The sequence below is a fragment of the Melospiza georgiana genome, chromosome 24 (genome assembly GCF_028018845.1).
Source record: "Melospiza georgiana isolate bMelGeo1 chromosome 24, bMelGeo1.pri, whole genome shotgun sequence".
NCBI lineage: Eukaryota > Metazoa > Chordata > Aves > Passeriformes > Passerellidae > Melospiza > Melospiza georgiana.
In genome coordinates, this window is record NC_080453.1 from 6349972 (window position 1) to 6372656 (window position 22685).

At 52.7% G+C, this 22685-nt stretch overlaps 1 protein-coding gene across 1 annotated transcript; it reads left to right on the forward strand.

Annotated features, from left to right (window-relative positions):
- Positions 1 to 459: 459 nt before the first annotated feature.
- On the forward strand, positions 460 to 22369 carry STK40 (serine/threonine kinase 40). Its single transcript, XM_058040406.1, has 12 exons — positions 460 to 533; positions 6519 to 6631; positions 8522 to 8641; positions 9541 to 9626; positions 10086 to 10229; positions 11301 to 11528; positions 12348 to 12400; positions 15232 to 15347; positions 18389 to 18533; positions 19200 to 19319; positions 19590 to 19674; positions 20305 to 22369. The coding sequence occupies exons 3-12, from the start codon at positions 8530 to 8532 to the stop codon at positions 20521 to 20523; spliced, it is 1308 nt and encodes a 435-aa protein (XP_057896389.1). The 5' UTR covers positions 460 to 533; positions 6519 to 6631; positions 8522 to 8529; the 3' UTR covers positions 20524 to 22369.
- Positions 22370 to 22685: the final 316 nt, after the last annotated feature.

The following is a 22685-nucleotide window of genomic DNA, read 5'->3' on the forward strand; positions in this document are numbered from 1 at the left end:
CCCGCCAGTCTCAGTCTGGGGTGCTGTCGTCCCAGTCCGGGGTGTCTCAGTCGGAGGGACCCAACCCAGGGGTCCCAGTCCGGGGGTCCCGGTGCCGCCGGGCGGGGCTCTGTGGGCGTGGCCCGCTGGCTCCATGGGCGGGGCCATCTCCGCAGGCCCCGCCCCCTGGCCAATCACGGCGCGTTCGAATCTCCCGCGTGCTCACCAACCCTGCGGGCTCCTAGCCCCGGTCTGAGCCAATCAGCGCCGGGTTCATCGCACCACAACCAATCAGCGTTCGGTGCTTGCTTCACTCTCCGCTGCACGTCTCAACCAATCAGAGCCCGCTGCAAAACACCGTCCGGCCCCCGGGCTCTCCTCCAATCACCGCCCGCGCTGTCGCCGTCGCCCAATCAGCGCCGCCGTTTCCCCGTTCCGGCAGCGGCCGGCAGGGGGCGGGCTGGCGGCGGGGGGCGGTGGCGGCGCGTCACTTCCGGTGCCAGGCGGCCGCCGGAGCGGAGCGAGGCCGGGCCGGGCCGGGCCCGGGGCCATGGGTGAGTGAGGGGCGGGAGAGAGCGGAGAACCGGGCCGGTGTGAGTGAGGGGCGGGAGAGAGCGGAGAACCGGGCCGGGGTGAGTGAGGGGCGGGAGAGAGCGGAGAACCGGGCCGGTGTGAGTGAGGGGCGGGAGAGAGCGGGGAACGGGGCCGGGGCTATGGGTGAGTGAGGGGCGGGAGAGAGCGGAGAACCGGGCCGGTGTGAGTGAGGGGCGGGAGAGAACGGGCCGGGGCTATGGGTGAGTGAGGGGCGGGAGAAAGCAGAGGAACCGGGCCGGTGTGAGTGAGGGGCGGGAGAGAGCGGGGAACCGGAACCGGGCCGTGACTGAGTGAGGAGGATGAGAGAGATCGGGGCAACCGGTACCGGGGCCATGGATATGGGTGAGAGACGAGGGAGCTGGGGCTGTCGGTGAATTCGGGGAAGCGGGGACCAGGGTAGAGCGTGGGGGACATGGTCCCGGAGCCGTCCCCATCCCGGTCCCACCGATCGTCCGCCGGGCCGGGGGAGCCCCCAGCTGCCCTGGCCGCCCACTTCAGCTCGGTGTGCCGGTGCTCTCCGGGCTGGGCGCTCGGTTTGAGCCCCGCAGCAGCTCGGGGGGCTGAAGGAGGCACAGCCCGTGATTGGGGCTGGTTTTGCCTTCAGTCTGGGCAGGAACGATTGAATTTAGACTTTGGGGACCTCCGTGCCCGGGAGGAGCCTCGTGTGCCTCAGCAGTGAGTAGGTGAGGGTGAGTAACACCAGCAGGTGTCGGAGCAGGGACGGACCCTGCCCTGCACTCCCTGCAGCTCACCCGAGGGCCTGGGGCACCTCCCACCCCCAGAGCTGGGTGCTGTCCCTCTCTGGTCGTGGCTTTCGGAGCCCACTGAGGGTGTGAAAGGTCTCACTGCTGGGGGCACCTCGTGGGACATCATCTCCACCCCCTGCACAAGGGGTTTGGGGTTGTGCTCCCTCCTGCCCAGGCTGTGCTGAAATGTGCTGCACCAGAGCTGGGGATTCAGTTCTTTGCCCGTTTAGAGCCTTAATGTATGGGCTTAACATCTGCCAGTGTGAACAGATGTGCTGGGGGTGTGGGGCTGCAATCCCATGTCCAGAGGGAGCTGGAGAAGTCAGAGCAGAGGCCATTGCCTGATGTGGTGGGGCTGAGCCACCACCCCTGTGCCATGTGCTGTGGCACAGCTGGCTCCTCTGAGGCAGCAGGGGAGGCACCTGGCACCCAGGTGAGGCTGGACCTGGCACCCAGGTGAGGCTGGACCTGGCACCCCAGGTGAGTTTGGACCTGGCACCCAGGTGAGGTGTGCCCAAGGGACAGCAGAGGAGCACTCACCTGCTGGCATGGAGCCCTGGGCTGGCAGCACTCAGGATTCAGGACATATTTCCCCGTTGCTGGAGGGCTTGTGCTGCATCCATTGGTTGTTTCTCTGTGCTATCCATGCTGAGGGTTTGATCCCATAATTGTGCTCCTTAAAAGCAAAGTTCAGCTGGGCTGTGACCCTCAGGATGTTTCAGAGCCTGGGACAGGCAAGGGAAGCTCACAGGCACTGGGATGGGCTTTGATTCAGCACAGAAAGGACATGGACCTGTTGGAATGAATCCAGGGGAGGCACCAAGCTGATCAGAGGGCTGGAGCTCTTCTGCCGTGAGAGAATTGGGGTTGTTCAGCTGGAGAAGAGAGCCTGCAGGGTGACATAACTGCCCCTTCCAGTGCCTGAATGGGCTACAAGAATTGGGGACAGAGACTATTCACAAGAGCCTCAAGTGACAGGACAAGGGGACATTGGTTCACACTGAGAGAGGGCAGGGTTAGATGGAATATTAGGGAAAATTTGTTCCCTGTGAGGCTGGGGAGGCCCTGGCACAGGTTACCCAGAGAAGCTGTGGCTGCTCCATCCCTGGAAATGTTCCAGGCCGAGTTGGACAGGGCTTGGAACAGCCTGGGGTAGTGAAAAGTCTCTTTGCCCATGGCAGGAGGGTGGAAGGGTCTTTAAGGTCCCTCCCTACCCGAACTATTCTGTGACTATGAACAGAGAGAGCCCTGAGGATTGTGCCTGAGCTGCCCAGTGACCTTGGGGGGTGTTACCTGTGCAGGGGCTCCAGGCAGGTGCAGTGTGTGTCTCCTCCCTGCCTGGGAGCTCCAGCTGGACAGAGCAGGCTCTGTCTGGCCATTTTCTGTGTGAAACAGGCTGTTTTGGTTAATATTTTTTTTTTTTGCAAGCGTGCAGTTCCTGTCAGTGTGTTGTCACACTGCAAACCCCAGCAGCGTGGGCCTGGCAGTGTGTGCAGGTAACTTCAACACATTTGTCTCACCAGGTAGGGCCAGGTGAGTCACTGCTGAAAGAAACTGCAGCCACACCTCGCTGGGAAGTGTCAGCACGTGTGTGGGTCACACTCTGCACACAGAGCTCCTGTCCTGCTGCAGGGGCTTGTGGCATATTGATAGCATCAGAAGCAATCAGTGAGGAATAAAACCTTGTCATACACCCCACCCCTCGCCCCTGGTGGGGTTTGGGAGGTGAGCACAGCCTGGCTGCAGGCACAGAGCGGGTCAGGGGTTTGTGCTGGGGCAGCAGTGCAGCCTCAGGTGCTGCAGCTGCATTGCCAGGTCCTGCTGTCAGCGTGCTGGGCTGCAGTGGGGAGTTTTCCTGCTGGATGTGGCCTGTGCTGCAGCACGAAAGGGTTAAGCTGAGGTTGGTGTTTATGTAACCAAAGAGGGAACTCCCAGAGATGAGTCCTTGGCTATCTCATGTGTTGATGCATCAGAAGGGTTTGAAGAAAGCCTGGCTTGTTGCTTGCGCCGTAGTTACGCACTGGAGCCCTGTGCTTCAGAGTTTCCCTGGCTGCCAGGGGTGGCAGCCAGGATGGAATTTGCTTTCCCTGCTGTGTGACTTGGCCTGTGGAAGCCTTTTTTGTCCCTGAGGAGCTGGAGACTGACCACAGCTGCATGTGGGTGGAGGTAAGGTGTGCTGGGCTCCTGTGGGGACTCCCAGGTGCTGGCTGTGCCTTGTTCGTGTTCCTGGGGTTCTGCTGATGCACAGGTTGGGCTGAGCAGGAGGATATCCAGTGGGGCAGCTCAGAGATGTTCCTGTCTCCCAGCTCGTCCTTGTCCCAGGATAATCCTTGGGACACAGGGGATTGTGTCACTGTCCCAGCCCCTCGTGCTGCACCAGAGCCCCAGGATTCCTCCTGCTCCTGTGGGCAGAGAAACTCTGTGCCTGGTTTTGAGCGAACTTCTCGCTGAGGGAAGAAGTTGAATGAGTCTGCTCTGGGTTCCAAGAACCCTGTGAGTCAGGGCTCTGTTTCAGGAGCAGGCTTCCCTTCCCGGAAGGGCAGCGGAACACAGGCTGCACTGACTCATCCCATGGGCTTTTTATATATACATATAAAAAAAAAAAAATATATATATATATATATTATTGCTTCTACTGGAAAACTGTTCAACCCCCAGAGCCTTCAGTAACTACCAGTTAACATTCCTGCATAGGGAATCACCCCTATGCTGTGCAGAGGGAGAGGAGTGGAGCCCACCCTGATGCCCCCACTCCTCCTCCCATGTGAGATGGTGAGCAAGGAGCCAGGGAAGGGCTGAGGCTTCCCCTGTGCATTCCACGTTATCTTTAGGGATGAAATTGTTCCTGGCTGATGTCGGGAAGGCTGAGCTGGCTGCAGGAGGAGGGACAGACAGGATGGGCCTGGTTTGGCACTGAAGAACAAAACAAAAGTCCTGTGACTGAAACTTTGAAGGACACGGTGTCCAGAAAGTAACTTTTGCCTGACTAAGAGTCATTTAAATATTAAAATGCACATCAGCTTAATGAAGTACATGCCACCACACATAACTCTTTCTCAATTTTCCCCTAGACCGTGCTGTGTGTAGTGTGGGAGGAAGAGGATAAGGGGGAAGGGGGGGGGCAGAAATTTCACCTTTTGAGGAGAAAGAAAAGCTAAAAACCCTTGGATACACTTGGTGGGTGACTCTCCTCTCCCTGCTCCCAGGGTGGGATGATGTCTTCTTGGCCTTCGAGGTCTCTGGATGCGCTCCTGATCTCTGAGGACCAGCTGGGACACAAGGGGTGTGTTTCTGACCGGATTTCATACACTTACTGCAACAGCCTGCTTTCCTTGGGATCTGCCCCGCAAACATTCCCTTTAATCCCCCAGCCAGTGACTCCTCCGCAGGCCTGCCCGCTCCAAGCTCCGCCTGTTCTCGGGGCAGCTTTTCCAATGAGAGCCGAGCTCCGGCCCTGGGCGTGCTGATGACTCGGCTCTGAGCTGTCCTGGCCGGGTTTGCCCGGGAAGGAGTGAGGCAACGCTGGGATCGCTGCTCCTTGCAGTGACACCAACCTGCTGCTGTTCCATGTGGGAAGCTGGGCCGTGCTCCAGCTTTTTCCCATTTCATGTTTTGTTCGTGGAGCTTTTTAGGTCATGTTGAACACAGCTTCCCATGAGCCAGGCTTAAATGTGACCTTGGATTAACCATCACTGGTAAATCCTGCCCACTGTGGTGTTTGGGTGGGAAAAGGTGCAGCCTGATGCTGCTCATGTGACCTTATTTTTTAGCTTTATTTTTGCAAGCATGAAGGCTGCACAGAGAGGGACAAAAAGCTGTGGAGCAGCTCTGCAGCTTCATCCCAAATGCTCCAGCTTGTGGCTTCAGGAAAGAACACTGGGCAAGAATTCTGCTGCAGTGGGTGATGGAATTTCTCTGTCTGTGTGTTCCTGGAATGGTGTGAGCTCTCTGAAGGAACTTCTCAGCAGTCCTGAACTTCCAGCAGGAGCTCTTGGGTTCTGTCACCTGCTGTGGTTCCCAGCCCATCCCCTGCCTTATTCACCACAATCAGCTCATCACAGCAGTGGGGTCAAGCACTTTGGGGTTCCCAGTCCTCACACAAGAAGTGTCACCCCCACTGAGCTCATGCTGTGCCCTTGGGGCAACACAAGCCCCCCAAAAGTGCAGTGGGGGCTGCACCAGCTGCTCTGGAGCCAAGAGTGGTTCCTGTGCTGCTGAGTAATTCTGCTCATTCCCCAAAGGTGCCTTTTCCATTCCAGCTCTGACCTGTGGCTGCTGGACTGCAGGAGCTGCTTGTTCCTCATTCTGGGATGGAAAGGGCTTTCCTCATCTCATGTTTTCCATTGTTGTTACACCAGGCACTGGGACATGCAGTAATTCAGGAATTAAACAATTCCCTTAAGCTACGCAATTAAAAGGCATTACATTTAGGTCCCCAAATTAATTGATTCATAATTCCATTAAAGCCTTAGCTAGCACACTGAAAGGCTTTGAACTGGCTTCTCCAGTGAGCTGTTTGATATATCCTGTGTGTCACATCAAAATTGAGTATAAATTTCTGTGCTGGACTTGTAACTTTGTCTGTGTGAGGGACCATTTTTGTTCCAGTGGCAGGACAAGGGAGGAGAGTGGTTTGATTCAGCTTGGATCTGGGGGGAAGGGATGCATCTGTCCACAAACAGGTGGGACATTCCAGTTCTTAAGACTGAACAGAAAAAATAATTTTAACATCAGCAGGATCAGTCTTGAGAGAGAGGCTCTTATATTGCTGCAAGGAACCAGGACAAACCCATGTTTGAAACACTCCATCCCAGGGACAGTGATATCAGATACTGATCTGACCTGAGCTCTGTTAACTCCTGGTGTGATAGAAAGCTGCTGCTGGTGGCAGGGAGTCTCTTGGTGCTCAGTCAGGTGTGTTTGAGATGCTGTTAGCCCAGGCAGGTGCTGCATGGCAGGGGTTCAAGTGGAGCCTGTGTTTGTCCCTGCTCCAGAGGCCTGCCCTGCATCACTTTGGAGATGGGTGACATGGGAGTGTGTCCAGCAGTGCAGGGACTGAACTTCCAGAGCCTTTTATTCTCCCACCAAGAGCTTCAATCCTTTTTTCCAAGCCCAAATAAAGGTTCAGTGCATCCTGTGTTACCATAGCCAGAGTAATCCAAAACCACAGCATCAAGTGTATCTCATTTCACATTACAGAGTCCTCGACCTTCTGCCCATCCAGCCTTCTCCAAGGTGACAGCTCCTGCCTCCTGAGACGTTGGAAAACCTAGTTTGGAAGAAGAGTAAGGATACAGTTGATGCTGAACTACGTGAGTGCTCAGGTTGTTTTGTTACAGTAACACCATTTGCAGCAGCAAGCCAAATGGCACAATGGATTATCTCAGAGCTCCTGTGCAGGGGGTTTCTCTAGTGGAAGTGTTACTCACATTTCCAGCTGAGACAGTGATGTGCAAGGAGAGGAGGAGTTCATCGGGATGTTGGGGCAGGAATGCAGAATAAACAGAGCAAGGAGCACGTGGGGGTCAGAACTGTGTCCTGTTCAGCTCAGTGGGATGGTGACACTGCTCTGTGGAGGTGTGAAGGTGCTGGAGTCAGGGATGCAAAGTCTGCTGCAAGGCTCCTCCCTTTATCTCCTGGCTGTTGCACCTGGGCAGGTGCTGCTGGATGAATCAATGCAGTGAGATCAGCCTGTGTCCACAGAGAGGGTGGGACTGCCACAGGGTGAACTTCACTCACAGGGAGGTGATTTATCAATCCCTTACGTGGTGAAACACCTGGCATCTTCTAAAACAAATATGTACAGCCCAGAAAATATTTCCCCCTGCCTGTTGTAGTAACCTCTTAGGGAAAAACTCTTGGGATTGGGTTTGAGTAAGGAAATGGAGCTGTGCTTGGTTCCTCTTCTCACCTACTCCCCAAAGTACCTTTAAAAAGTGAGAGCACAGACATTGAACGTGTAAATGTTTGCAAAAGTCTTTGAAGCCATTTTCTAAAATCTGGATATGAAGAGGAGCTGTACTGGGAGCAGAGCTTCCATTGGCTGGAGCTGATGGATGTGGAGAGCTCACACCACACCCAGCAGCTCACCTGAGAGATGCTTTTCCAGCTAAACTGAAACAAGACTTTTCCTTAGTTTTAGCCATAAGCCTTGAATTTATTTGGCCCTTTAGATCTTGGCTGTGCAACTTCTCTTTAGATTTCTGAGCAGCAGAAAGTGGATGTTGGAAATCAGACTTTCTGCACTACCTGTATAAGGAGGAGGTAGTTGAGTTTTTAGTTGTTGGTGCTTAATAATGGTGATGTGTGGACCTTGAATAAATTTCCAGATGCAAACCATGAGATTCACATCTAATAAAATGGGGTTTTGCCCATAGTGGTTGTGCAGGAAAACACACATGTTGTCACCAGTGTTGCCTTCCACTGGAATGTCCATTGGAGCATTTAATAATGTGTTAGTTCTAAACACAGCATTGATTCCTGCACATGGAGGCTGAGGTGACAGGGTTTTATGTGCTGGAGTCCAAATTCCAGCTGCACTAGATGTAGGTAGATGGAGATGTAATAAGGTCAGAGTCTAATGAGGTACAGAGAGAGGGGACTTTTTTCAAGGCTAAAAATACATTTTTGAAAAAACATTGTGAGCTGAACTGAATGTCACAATAACTATTGTGCTTGTTTTCTATGCCCTTGTTGGGAAAGGTGAAAGACACTGATTTTTGTGGTCAGCTTTGTGCATTCTTGGCTGTTTGAGGAACAGACTCGAGCCTCTGAGGGACTCAGTGGGTGGCTGTGATGCCTCATGTGGATGCTCTGTGGAGAAACCCCCAAAAGGCTGCAGCAGCAGCAGACACCCATACACAGGGCTAACTTGGGCATTTTCTTTCAGAGCTTTTAGAATATGTTAATTTGCAAACTTGTTTTTGCTGTAAAACAAGCTTTAATTATCTCCACTTGTTCCCACTATGTCTCTCAAACAACTGTTGTAGGAAATGTTGCCCTGAATAACGAGGCTGATTTATGCCTTGAGAGCTGCTCTGAGCCTGCAGCCCACCCCTGGTCTGTCAGCAGGGAGCCAGGGCTGTGTGTAGACACACAAGTAGGCACAGCCACCAGTGCATCTGTAGGTGAGAGCCTTCCAGCAGAAATCAGGGATAACAAGAGAAAATAACCCAGAGATGTGATCTCGGTTGTCTCCCAAGAGCCGAGGATGAAGCGGCGAGCATCGGACAGAGGAGCTGGGGAAACATCTGCCAAGGCAAAGGCTCTGTGTGCGGGGATCTCCGGGAATAACGCCAAGAGAGCAGGTCCTTTCATCCTGGGTAAGCAGGGAGGGGCTCTGCGGGCAAAACTGAAAGCAAAAGGCACTCTGGAGTGAGGGGAAGCAGGTGTGAAACTCAGTGTCTTACCTGAGAGCACAGGATGTGCAGAGCAGCAGCCTGGGAGCTCCTGCAGCTGGCCAAGCTCAGGAGATGTGGGATAGCAAGGCAGCAAGGCTTGGGAGAGAAATAGATCTTAATTTTACCCCCTTTGGGGTTTTTATTTTTGGGTTTGTTTTCTTAAACTCTGTTCTTCAATTTTGTAAAATACCTAATTCATTGGGGGGTTTTTTGATTGTGTTCGACCCTGCTGACCTGGAATGTGTTGTCACATCAGCATGGGGACAACTTAACAATTGGTACTCAAAATATGTACCAAGGCAAGGCCACTCTGCCAGCTCTGGACAGTTGCTAGAATAGTTGTTAGTTCAGAACTGTATTCATAGACTTCACAATGGAAAATCAGTTGGAGCTGACTGATTTAAAGTGAGGAGTGGAGACTGTGTGTTTACTTGAAATCTGGGCTAATTTGGACACCCCTGAGCCATCCCTGCAGAGGTGGCAGCTGTGTTCCCAGGTGTGGCAGTAACAGTTGCCATGGGTGTTGCTGTGAATGTAAGAGCTGTGTGGTTCAGGCATGCAGAAATTAGGATTTCTGCAAACAGCTGGGCCACGTGTGGGCTTTGATAAATGTTGCTCCAGAGAACAAATGAAACACTATCCCAAAAGGTTTCAGAGTTCAAGACCTTCTTCTTTTGGCTTTAGATTTGTGAAAATGCACTCAAGCCTCCTGCAAAAAAGGGAACTTGGTGCAAGCAAACATAACTAGTGACAGCTGATGTAACCCGGGTTAGTCACTGCTGCTGGAGGGAAAACAAGTCTGTTTCTGCTTTGTGCTGTAGGTCCACGTTTAGGTAACTCCCCTGTGCCAAGTATTGTTCAGTGTTTGGCAAGAAAGGACGGGACAGATGACTTTTATCAGCTGAAGGTAAGCAAACTGCAGGCTCCCAGACCTTCAGGGCTCTCCAGCTCCTGTGCAGAAGCACTTGGGCAGTGAGTGAGGGGTGTGGGCTGAAGCAGTGCAGTGGGGCATGGCTGCTGCAGCTCCCCCTTGGCAGGGCCAGATCCACGTCCAGATCAGCCCTGAGATGAGGCCTCTGCTGCTCTCCCAGAGCCCTTGGATCTGTACCTGAATGGGGCAGCTCCAGGAGGGTAAAACCACCTGGGATATTTGCAAACAGCCACCTTTCCATGGTTCTACCTTTAATGAAGCTGCTGCTGTGCATTCTGCACAGATGGTGCTGAGTTCAGCCAGGCCTGTGGCAAGGACACAACCATCAGAGCACTTCCACCAGCTGTAAACACAGGGGAATGCCAAAAATGAGAGAGGGCTGGGGGCATTTGTGTGCCTCTGGGGACTGTAAAGAAATTTTCCCTTTTCCTGAAGATTCTCACCTTAGAAGAAAGAGGTGATAAAGGAATAGAAACCCAGGAGGAGCGACAGGGCAAGATGCTGCTGCACACGGAGTATTCTCTTCTTTCCCTGCTCCACAACCAGGAAGGAGTGGTCCATCATCACGGGCTCTTCCAGGTACACTTGGTCACCATCCAGGCTGGGGCAGTGCCAGGGATTGCTGATGGATTGAGCTGCTTTTGTTTAATGTACAGTTCGTGCTGACCCTGCTCTTGTATTGCAGCACTTTGAGGTTAACCACCTCAGAGCTGCTTCAAACAGGAGATCTGGAGAGCACGGTAGGATTTTGGGAAATGTGAGATCATTTACAGACAGAACAACAGTTTGCCTATTTCATTGGCAAATCAATTATCATCTTTTAGAATTAAATTTGGGGTTTTGGTCTCTGTACTGTTTATAACTTGTCAGAGGGGACAAATAGCCAAGAAACTGTTTCAGCAAGTTAAACCAGTCACTGTGCTGATCAGTTTTTGTGTGAGTGGATTGTGTTGGTGCCTTTAGGGCTGTTCACTGATGTGAGGGGCTGATAGCAATTACTGCTTTGGGTGTTGGTATTGCCTGACTTGCTGGTTACATTTTGCCAACACACTTTTCACTTGAGACCATCTGTACTAAATCTTTAATAAGCCAAATGTCCAGCTCAGCTGTGTCTTGTTTATTGTCATGGAAGAAATGCTAATTGTGCCTTGAGATTTCTATTCTTATGAAAGGTGTGTTGGATCCCTCTGTTCCACTGCAGAGGTGTCCTGGGTTCAGCTCAAGGTGTCTGTGTGCATAAAGAGCATGATGTGCACACAGAGCAGAGACTTCTCTGCCTTCTGCACTCCTCCTCCTAGGGAAAGTCCTTCCCAGGAAGAGTGGGGAGGCCCTGGCTGTGGATTCCCCATCCCTGGAAGTGTTGGACAGAGCTTGGAGCAGTCTGGAATAGTGGAAGGTGTCCCTGTCCATGGGCATGGAATGAGATGAAACTTCAGGTTCCCTCCAACCCAAATCAGCCTGAGATTCTGTGATTCATTAAGTAGAGCTCCTGTATCTTTTTAAAATCCTGCTTCAGGACAAAGACCAAGCACTGTGATTGCATTTGCTCATTCGAGATCACCCCCAGTTATTGAGTTATTTACTCTGCCAGGCTCTGTGCATGTGCCCTGGAGCTGCCCTGAGGGGTTGCTGCTGTGTTTGCCTCCCCAGGACCGAGCTTGTGAAATCATAGAAGATCTGGAAGCCAACAGGATGGTGAGGAAGATGAAGAAGCGCATTTGCCTGGTGTTGGACTGTCTCTGTGCTCATGATTTCAGTGACAAAACAGCAGATCTGATCAATCTGCAGCATTATGTCATTAAAGAGAAGAGACTCAGCGAGCGGGAGACCGTGGTGATATTTTATGACGTGGTACGAGTGGTAGAAGCATTACACAAGGTGAGGGCTTGGAAAGAGAGCTCCCTTCCAGTGCTGGGAGGCAAAATTTTCCCTGTTAGAACAGCAAATGCTTCAAAACTTCCCGGGGCAGGCAGTGACCAGGTTACAAGGCAGGGATGGTAGCAGTGTTCTGCATAAGACTTCATGCCCCAAGCCATAAAGTGCATTCCCTTCCAACCCTGCCCTTCATGTTTGCATTCCCTTCCCTCCCTGCTCCTCACGTTTCTGGATGATAATGTGGTGTCTGTGGGCTGTGGAGAGGGGCCAGCTGGGCTGAGGGCAGCTCAGGTGAACCACAGTGTGGTAAGCTCAAAGAGGAGAGCAGAGCCTGATCAAACACAGGAAACAGAAACTGTCTCCTTGCAAAGCAAAATAAATCACAGTGTAAGAATTGATTGGAGATCAGAACCTCAAGCTGCAAGTTTTGAGATCAATGAACTAAAAACTATTGTAATAAAAATGGATTCTGCTGATGTTTGACTCGTTCCCCTGTGGCACAGGGCAGTGCAGCATGGGTCTGTAAAGGAATGCTCCTCACATTGCTCTTACCAAGCCTGGACACTTCAGTTCCAGGTCTCTTGGATACACCCAGTCTGCCTTTGTGTTCAGAGTAGCAAATTTGCTTGTTCTGTCCTGATCACAATCAAAAGTGAAGGGCACAAAGTACTCAGGGTGAAACCTGACCTGAAACCTTGACCTGGGTTATTTCAGAGTGTGCAGATGCCATGATTTCTTTTTAGTGCTCTTGTGCAAGTATGACATTTATACTGCTACAACAAATAGGCTTTTGCTCATGTAATACTCCTGTATTTTTTACAGAAAAATATTGTGCACAGAGACTTGAAACTAGGAAACATGGTGCTAAACAAAAGGTAAGTGTGCTGGAGAGCTGCTGGCCTGGCAGTGGTCTTGTTTCTTCCTTGAAGCAGATTTCTAATGCAAACACTGCCACAGGCAGCACTTGTTGAGTGCTCTGGTGCAGGAGGGTGAGGAAAAGGGAAGCAGGCTGTGCAAAACCACAAATCCAGCTCAAAGTTATATAAATTAATCTCCAAAACTGAATTTAGCCCCACCTAGGTATTTCATTTTTCCCACACAGCTTAGTGACCCCTTGTCAGGACTTCTTTTTGGATTCTAACTACTGAAAACTCAATTTTATAGTAATTTAGTAACCTGCAAGAGAAGTATTGATTTTATATATATTAAAAAGAACAAAAAAACATGGTGGTTGGTTCTGTTCCCATCATTCACCCTCCATCATGCTAAAGGCATTCCCAGCCCTGCTGGCTGTCCTACAATCACAGCAGTGTTAGATCTGACTGCTGCCCTGCTGTGTTTTTGCTAGCAGTGAAATATTGACTTATCTAAACAAAAGCACTTCTGTCCGGCGTGGATTTGTGTATGAAATGGCTCCCTTGTTCCCTTGCTGGTTTGACAGGAGCCTCTGGAGCCTGGCAGGTGCTGGATGCTGGTGCAGACCCAGAGGGAGCAGCCCAGAGAGGGGCAGGAGCTCAGCAGGACCTCAGGGCAGGAGGGGGTGGCCTGGCCCTGCTTGGGGGCTCTGTGGAGCTGCTCAGTGCCTTGGGCTCTGTGTTCTTTACTGGCAGCCTAGTTCAGCCCAGATCCTCTGCTCTCTCCTCCAGGATTACATTACTGACTAAATATTTTGCACTTACTTGAAGAATGAGTGGAATTCATCCTTTTCACACTGTCTGGGTTTCTGTGGAGTGAATAAAAAGCAGGAAGGCTGGAGTTCTGCAGGCTTTGAGTCCACAAAGCTTGCAGGTTTGCTGGGCTCACAGCTTGCTGCTTTCTCCTCCCTAACACTGGGAGGAAACAGGTTTTATCTACAGAACTTGAACTTCTTGGTTCCCCACACACACACACAGAGCTGCTGCTGCTTCTCAGGGCCACCTCTAAGTTGTTTCAAGTTGTTTCTGTAGAGCTGCTTTAAGATAAATCTCTTGTGCTTGCTGCTTTGATTCTCCTCCTTGCTGGAAGAGGCAGACAAAGGTTGGTGCTTTAAAGGATCCATGCAGAACTTCCCTTCTTTTCTGGGCACTGAGTGCAGGGGAGCACCCCACCAGTGGAGCTACACCCAGGGCCCCACTAGCAGGGGGAGGTGTTTGAAGCTTTGAACACACTTGCCAGATTCCCTCTTTGTGTTACATCTCTGCTTTTGCTTTTTTTCTCAGCGTTGGTGAGGGAGAGCTGCAGCCTGTGCAGCAGTGAGTCACAGGGAAGGGTGGGAGAGGCGTCAGAGCCATCTCCATGGAGAGGAGCAGCCCGTGGGGCTGAGCTGAACCCTTTGTTCTGCTCCAGCCCTGCTCACAAAGAGCCAGGGCCCTTCTCAGGGCAGGGAGGGAAGGTAACAACGTGGCACTGCAGGCAATCCCACCTGGGGGACTTCCCTCAGATTTCCTTCCCCACAGACATTAAAGCCTCTCAGGTTTCCTCATAAACCCGTGCAGGAGGAGTTGAGTGATTACAGATTAGATCAAATTTCAGGCACTAAATAGAATCAAGCAACCCTGAACATTTTAGTGTCCTATAGAACACTTAGTCTTTTAAATCCTTAACAAATCCTGCAGCTTGTTATTCAGCCAGGGAAGTCTCCTGACAGTTGAAGCTAACACTTCTTAAACACAAGTCTGTCTGTTTTAATAACCAGCTCTCCATGGCCAACCCACACTTGGTTCTATTTCATTTGTCTGTGAGACTGGCTGGAAATGTTTCTTTGTTATTGTGACTGACTTAATCCATTCTCTCAGGTTCTAGTTGTGAAATACTTTTCAAGAAATCTTCCAGACAGTGTTTTTGTATTCACACCTTTACATTGTAAGCTAAAATCCAAATTATCTGAATGACAGGGAAGATTAATGGAACAATTGTTTTGTAATTAGCTGACTTGCACTGGAAAAAATTGTTAATGGGAGCTGGCAGTACCATAGAGAAGTAGGGGTGAACCAATAAAGAAATTCTGTGTACCTGCAGCTCTCCCTTTTCTGTGTGAGGTTTTTGGGTGTTGCTCAGGCTTTGTGTGGTGCACACCTGTGTGTGGAGAGCAGTGCTGTGGATCAGATGGAGCTGCCACCAGGCTCCTGTGTGGGACTCTGGAGTGACACAGGCGTGGTTGTGCTGAGGCTGATCACAACTCCTGCAGCTCCTCTGGTGACTGTGAGCACCCAGTGCTCAGGGGCCAGCACGGGGCAGCTCCCACAGGGTGTTTTCCCTTAGCTCCCAGAAGATGCAGTGTGGAGAAGATGGCAGCTGGGAAGTGCAGGGCACAATCAGCAGCTGAAATAAACCTCAGCTTTGTTCACACTCGTGCTGTCCAGTGCTCAGGCAGCACCTGGGGCAGATCCTGCAGCTCTGGTGCTGCAGGCTGGGATGTTCCTAGGAGATCAGCCAAGGCTGCAAGATGAGCCAGGTACAGCCTGTGCTTACAGCCACGCTGACACAGGCCACCCAGACATTGTCACAGAGCCTTGCACTGCCCCTGTGGGTGCCTTGCTGGCAGGCATGGAATCCCTGGAATCCCTCCCCTTTGGGACAGAGTTCATTTCACAACTCTGTGTGTCTTCTCCCAGCACTTCAAGCCCCCTAGAAAGCCCCACAGGCACAATCCCTGTTCTGGAGTCAGCTTGCTGTCTGTGCTGCATGTCCTGTGTTCCCTGACCCCCTTCCCTGTGCTTCTCCCCAGGACTCACCGGATCACCATCACCAACTTCTGCCTGGGGAAGCACCTGGTGAGCGAGGATGACCTGCTGAAGGACCAGCGTGGCAGCCCTGCCTACATCAGCCCAGATGTGCTCAGTGGTAGGAATTCCCTTCAGTGTTCATTTCACTCATTTGTGCCTCCTGACAATAAATAAACCCACCTGTTTTGTTCCCATACGCACCTTCATGAGAGCCTCTTAATTAAGGTCCAGTTAGGAGACTTGGTCTGGTTTTCCAGCTGGGAAAGTTGGAGGGGAGGATTGAGCCTGACTTTTTTCTTAAGGCTTGTCTGAACTTCAAAGGTGCTTCAAATCTGGCTGTTCCCAGATGAGTCTGACTGCAGACAACGTGTTCTATTTCCAGTGTCAGAATTCAGTTCCTGAGGCTTTCCTTAAGCTGCAGGTAAAACCCTGGGCCCAAGGGGCAGCCAGTGCAGATCCCACCAGGATGTCAGTGCATTCCAGCTGTGCACTAAGAGCACCAGTTCCTCCAGCTGCTGCTCACTTCCAGGAGGGAGCCAGTGACCCTCTGGGCAGCTTCTGGACCAACTGAGAGGAGTTACTTAAAATTAAAGGAATGATGACAGCAGGCCAAAGCAGTCTGGGCTGGATCCCCCCCTCCAGCAGCCTGGCCTGTGCCTTGTCTCCAGCAGAGGCTCTGAGCAGAGTCTGGCTCCAGCACAGAGCAGCTTTCCCTGGTGTCCTCCTGCCTTTAACTGTTCCCAGTGCATGGGACCATCAAGAACAGCTGTGCTTTCTGTCCAGTTTTCTCTCCATGAGCTCTCTGCTCTGCTCTGTTCATAAATCTTTGGGACCAGATGGGATCCACCCCAGGGTGATGAAGGAGCTGGCAAATGAGCTTGCAAAACCTCTCTCCATCATTTACCAGCAGTCCTGGCTCACTGGGGGAGTTCCAGATGACTGGAAGCTGGCCAGTGTGACACCCATTCACAGAAAGGGTGGGAAGGAGCATCCTGGTAATTATAGGTCAGTTAGCCTGACCTCAGTACCTGATAAGATAATGGAACAGTTTGTATTGATTTCATCACACAGCACTTACAGGATGGCCAGGGTGTCAGCCCCAGCCAGCAGGGGTTTAGGTCGTGTTTGAACAACCTGCTCTCCTTTTATGACCAGGTTGGATATTAGGAAAAAGTTTTTACAGAAAGGTGATAAAGTTCTGGAATGTTCTGCCCAGGGAGGTGGTGGAGTCTCCATCCCTGGGTGTGTTTAACAAAGTCTGGATGTGGCACTCAGTGCCATGGTCTAGTTGAGGTGTTGGGGCTGGGTTCGAAGGTCTCTTCCAACTGATGATTCTGTGCTCCTGTACCAGCCTTTGAGCAGGCAGGGGTGGTCCTGATTGTCAGTGTAGTGACCCAAGCATCATTTTGGGGTTTTTTCCTCTCATGCAGGTGAGGCAGATCAGTGTTGAAGGCTGCATGTACAGGTGGGACTGTGCACACAAAGCCTCTCCCTCTTGTAGATCCAGATACGAGGCATTAACACATGAGTTACTTGTTCCTGGTATCCCAAGCAACTGTATTGCAGAAATGCCCTCAGAGGGAGCCAGTCCTGGAGGATCCAGCCCCAGTGGACTCCCCTCAGGAGGTTTTTTGTCAGGTTTGCAGGCAGCAGCAGTAAATGTAGCCGAGCTCCTCCATCCTGATCTGCCAGGCAGGTTTGAGGCCCTTCCCTCCCGGCAAGGAAGGGAGCAAAGGCAGGCAAAGAGGTGGATCCTGGGGCTTTTGCAAGCCTTTCCTGTTCTGCAGGATATCCTGAGGCCCTTGTGACCAGATGGATGATAGAAGCCAACTGCTCTGCAGGAGCTTGGAGCAGTTGTGGCTCAAGTGGCTGAAGGAGGCTATGAGGAGCTGCTCCTTCTGCTCCAGGGTGCTGATCTAGTGAGGCCTCCAGCTACTTCTCATGTTTCTTCTCAGGGCGCTCTTGTAGTGTAACTGGCCACAGGGCACTGAACAGGCTGTCTTGGCTGATACTTGACAGCTGAGGCTGCTTGAGACCCTGAAAGGTGCAGTCTTAGCTCAGGACTCACCTGCTCTGCCCAGCCTGGCTCTCACTGCCATTGTGCTGCACCCCAGCTCTGGTGTGTGCCAACAGCCCTTCCCATGGGGCCCTTCCTGTGCTCTCCAAAACTCTCCCAAAGCTGCTCAGTCTGCAGCTCCCCTCCAAGTATCAAGGGGGAAGTTACTTGAGGACATTCCACCTTCAGGCTTGGCACATCCCTCCCTCTGTATTGCTCCTGGGCAGGGGGAAGCTGGAGCGCCTGAGGGATTAATCATTGTTGTGGGTCTCCAGGAGAAGCTGTCTCTGCTGAGGGATGGCTGCTGAAATGTCACAGCAGGAAAAGTTGGAGGAGGAGGGAGAGGTGCCTTTTTCTGAGCTTATAAAGCAAAGAATAATTAGTACAAATACCAAATGCTGCAGCAGTGACTCACTGTGTGAGTCAGAGGAAGTCTCTCCCTGAGTCCTGTGCTCTGCTGTAGCACTGGGGTTTGATTTTGTGACCCTGTCCATGCTGCTGTGTGCTGATTATTGTGACCAAAGGGATTTAGAAGCAGCATTTCCATCGGGTGAATCCTGGGGCTGCAGCAGCCTTGGGTTAGGGTTTGTCTAAATGTCTTTGTGCAGGAAAGCACCTTCCTGCACACTCTGTGCCTTTACATCTGGCTTCAGTGGCTGTTGCTGGATTCATCCCACAGTCAGAGTCCCTTCTCCATGAGCTCAGCTTTATCCTTCTGGTCTTCTTTCCTGTGTTCTCCTTCCCTGTTCTCCCTGGTCCTTGAATTCCCTCCGCCTTGCAAGCTGGGTGGTTCTGTGTGAGGGACAGAAGCACAGCAGTTCCAGCTACCTGCTGCCTTTGGTTCACAGCAGGGATATTCCTGCTCCGTGGGGAACAGGAGGACACTTGTGTGGAGATGGACACAAGTGTGTTGTTCATTCGCAGAGGATGTGCCTTAGAAAGAGTTTTGGTGTCATGTTATGGGAAGCTGTAAGTGTTTTGGTTAATGCTTAGAGAAAGGGTCCCATGTGAGGGTTACTCAGCACCTGTGCAGTGGGAGGTGAGGGGGTTGCCAAGGCTGTGCCTCCCAGCATTCTCAGGCTGTGTGTGCCCTCTCCCTGCAGGCCGGCCGTACCGTGGGAAGCCCAGTGACATGTGGGCGCTGGGGGTGGTGCTGTTCACCATGCTCTACGGCCAGTTCCCCTTCTACGACAGCATACCTCAGGAGCTCTTCCGCAAAATCAAGGCTGCCGAGTACACCATCCCCGAGTGAGTACAGCCCGCCCTTCCTGCCTGCCCACGGGGGGCTGGCTGGGCTTTACTGGGCCTGCTGCAGCTGCAGGGGCTCCCCTCAGCACCCCAAGGGTCCCAGCAGTACTGACAACAGGCAGTGTGCAGGGAACAGGAGCAGGGATGGGACAGCTTGTGGGAAGGAGCAGAGCAGCGGTTGCTCCTGGCTCCTGTCGCTCCTGGCCTGTGACAGTGTTCACAGGGTTCTTGGATGAGGAAAGAGACAAAGGATCAGACTCCATGTTTCAGAAGGCTTGATTTATTATTTTATGATATATATTACATTAAAACTATACTAAAAGAATAGAAGAAAAGGTTTCATCAGAAGGCTGGCTAAGAATAGAATAGAAAGGAATGATAACAAAGGTTTGTGGCTTGGGCTCTGTGTCCGAGCCAGCTGACTGTGATTGGCCATTAATTACAAACATCCAACATGGGCCAATCAAAGATCCACCTGTTGCATTCCACAGCAGCAGATAATCAATGTTTACATTTTGTTCCTGAGGCCTCTCAGCTTCTCAGAAGGAAAAATCTTAAGGAAAAGATTGTTCAAAAAAGTTGTCTGTGACACTGGTCTGTGCTCCCAGCCTGTCCATGGTGCCACACTGTGCCCAGGCCAGGCTCACCCCGTGTTGTCTGTCCCAGGGATGGCCGGGTCTCAGAGAACACTGTGTGCTTGATCCGGAAGCTGCTGGTCCTGGACCCGCAGCAGCGGCTGACGGCTTCTGAAGTGCTGGATTCCCTCAGCTCCATCATAGCGTCCTGGTATGTGCAAGGGGAGGCAGGACACGCTGTCTCTGGCCACAGGCTGTGTTGTTCCAGCTGTGGCTGGCTCACCTCACCAGAGGAGAGTCTGGGAACTGCAGTAAGCCTTTAAATCCCACGTGTCCACCACAGTGTGCTGATGGATACAGCTGGGGAGGCTGTGCAAATGCTTATGGCAGCCGTGGCCTTCCCAGTGGGATCACCCTGGGGTGGGTGAGGGTGGCTGAGGCAGTGCCATGCTCTGGATCCCAATGCTGTGCTCTCCTCCAGGCAGTCCATGTCCTCGCTGAGTGGCCCTTTGCAAGTGGTGCCGGACATAGATGACCAAGTGGCAAATCCTGAAAACCCCCAGGAGGTAGGTTTCCATGCTTTCCACAGAACTGCTTTTCTGTGCTAGTCTGTCTGTGATGGCACCCATTGTGTCCCTCAGCTGGGAAGGGGAGGGTGGGGAGGACACAGCCGAGTCCCTCACGTTGTGCAGCGGAAGGAAAGGCTGATGCTGCTGGGAGCAGGAGGCACATCCAGCTGGCTGAGCTGCCAGGAAGTGAGCTCGGCCCCGGAGCTGATGAGAGCAGCTCACCCCGCTGCCAGCAGCACTCACTCCCTCTCCCACAGCTGGGAATGCTGGGAGGAGGCAGCAGTGTTGGCTCTGGCTCCCAGCGAGCTCTGCCATGGGAGCAAACATCCTGTTTTCCTGCCGGTTTGTTTCATGCTCAAAGTGTTGGCCACAGCCTGGCTGCCCAGGGACAGCCATGCAGGGTCTGTGACGGTGCTGCAGGGACAGGGGTCAGGCAGCTGCAGCCTCCGTGCTGCCAGGGCTGGGATGAGCCATGTAAGGACAGAGCTGCTGTGTCCTGGTGGCACTGCTAGCTCACAAGGAGTCCAGCTGCAGGTCCCTTTTCTGTGTTCGCTACCACGGTAGCTCAGGCCCGTCAGAGGAGCCGTGGGGCTGCCAGGCGTGGCTCTGACAGATCGCTCTCTGCAGGTGAAGGTGACGGAGGAGTGCTCCCAGTACGAGTTTGAGAACTACATGAGGCAGCAGCTGCTCTTGGCTGAGGAGAAGAACACCTTGCATGAGGCCAAGAGCTTCCTGCAGAAGCGGCAGTTCGGGAACATCCCGCCCGTGCGGCGCCTGGGCCACGACGCGCAGCCCATGAACCCCTTGGACGCAGCCATCCTGGCCCAGAGGTACCTCCGGAAGTAGCTTCCCATGCCCCAAGAGCACGAGCACCACCCTGCAGTCTGCCCTCACCTCGCCCGCTCCAGCCTACAGCAATACCGGTGTCCCACGACGGGGAATAATGTAGCAATCCCAAGCTCTGTCCAGGGACACGCACTCACCCCCGCCCCGGACGGAGGAGACTTTTGGAGAAGCTAGTTTTGGAAGCAGCAACCTCTTGGCATCTTCTGGAATCTGTTTTTTTAAAATCGAAGCCTAGATGACTAATCTGCTTTTGATCATGACTGTAATCTACCTCTCTTGTCTTTTTAACCATGCTGTTCTCTGGATCGAGCAAAGCCCGTGGCAAAGGAGGAGGAGACTTCCAAGGGTGAAGCTGCTGGCACAGAGCCGTGGCCGGCCCGTGGCGCCCGCTCCGTGTGGTTTGAATAAGCTTGGATTTGGATTTATCAGGGTTTCTCGAAAGGCAGAATTTCTTGAAACCTCCCACTTCCCTTAATCATATGCATCAAATCTGTTTTTTGTCCTTATTTGCCACCTGGTCTGGCCATGCTGGCCAGTCCTGTGTGGCCACTGCTGTGACCGGAGAGCCCGGCCACACCTCAGGCAGGAGTTGAGGAGTCAGGGGCAGGGATCAGATCCTGTCCCCAGTTCAAGGGTTTTGCAGGACTTGGCCTGCCAGGGCCCCTGCCCCGTCTCCCACCTCTCACTGATTCCTTTAGTTTCTAAGGATCTATGATTTAATCTTATTTTTCAGTAGCATATCCCAGGTGCAGTTACAGTTGCATTAATTCTGATTTAGCATTTCCCCCCTCAGTTGTGGTACAGATGTAATATATGAGTTATAATGTGAAAAGCTTCCCAGAATAATTTGCCTAGAGATAGGAGGGGCTGGCTGAAGTCTCTACTGTATTTGTTCCCAGCTTTTCTTGCCATCCCAGCCCAAACCTGGGGCTGCCTCTGCCCTCATGCCGAGGCAGGGGAAGGACATCCTGGTTTGTCACCTGGTGCCACTGGAAGAGCTTTGGCCTGTGCTGAGAGCAGGAACGATTGTTTCTGAGCCTCATTTATGAACTGGATGCCTGTCTTGCCAGATGAACTGTTCTCACACAGAGCTCCCAGGGCTCCCAGTGCCCTGCCCAGGGCTCCTGCCCAAGGCAGCACCTTCTTCAGCTGCCTCCTTCCCTGCTCCTGGCTGCTCCCAGCCCTGGCATCACCCTTGGCCAGCCCTGTGAGCAGGGGGGTTGGAGCTGGGGGCTGCCCTGCTGTTTGGGGCTGCGCTGCTCCCTGGGCGTGGGCAGGGAGCGAGTTGCAGATGTTTGTAGCGTGTTGTTGCCTTTTCTTGCCCCGGGCTGGGGAAGGGGACGGGGTCCAAGCTGGGCCACCCCAGCAGTGGCTTTGTGGGGACAGGGGGCTGGACCTGAACCTCCCTGGCCGTGTTGGGCATTACGTTCTGCCTGCGCCTCGCCAGGGCCCTGTGGCCAGGCAGGGCCTCGTGAACACTAACACAGACCAGCTCCCTGCACCGCCCCAGCTGAGCCAGTAGCCCCAACTCTTTCGCCTTATTTATTTTATTTTGAAGATGGGGTGGGTCTGTCCCGTGGGCCCATCACCCCCTGTGCCACCAGCAGCAGGGCAGGGATCCCTGAGCACCCCAGCAGGGCCCTGCTCTCTCCTTCTGGTTCACTCCTGCCTCATTCCCTGTTTATTTTTACTGTTTTTCCCCAATGTTAAAGCAAAAAGCAATATTCTGGGACTCCCTGAGGCTGTATCACACCAGGATCCTGCAGTGGCAGCACCGGTCAATTCACTTGTGCTAAAGCAAACTGGAAGGGGGTGGTGCAGGGGGCATGGGGGCCACAGGGCCACGGCGGGACAGAGCCTGTTGTAAGGAAAAAAAAAAAGAAAAAGAAAAAAAAAAAAGGAAAAAAATTTGTATAAAGACGTTATTTTTGTACTACATCGGAACTACTCCTGCATGTCGGCAATAAAACTTCATACGACAGCCCGGTGCCCCCACAGGGAAGGGTGGGAGGGATGGGTGGGATGGGATGGGGGATTTTGGGGTACTGATGTGCTCTGGGAGGGGGGCAGGCTCACGGATCAGCGGCCCTGAGTGTCCCACGGGACCTGCAGCCCTGTCCTGCCCCAGGGCCCGGTGCCCTGAGTCCCGCTGAGGACAGCGC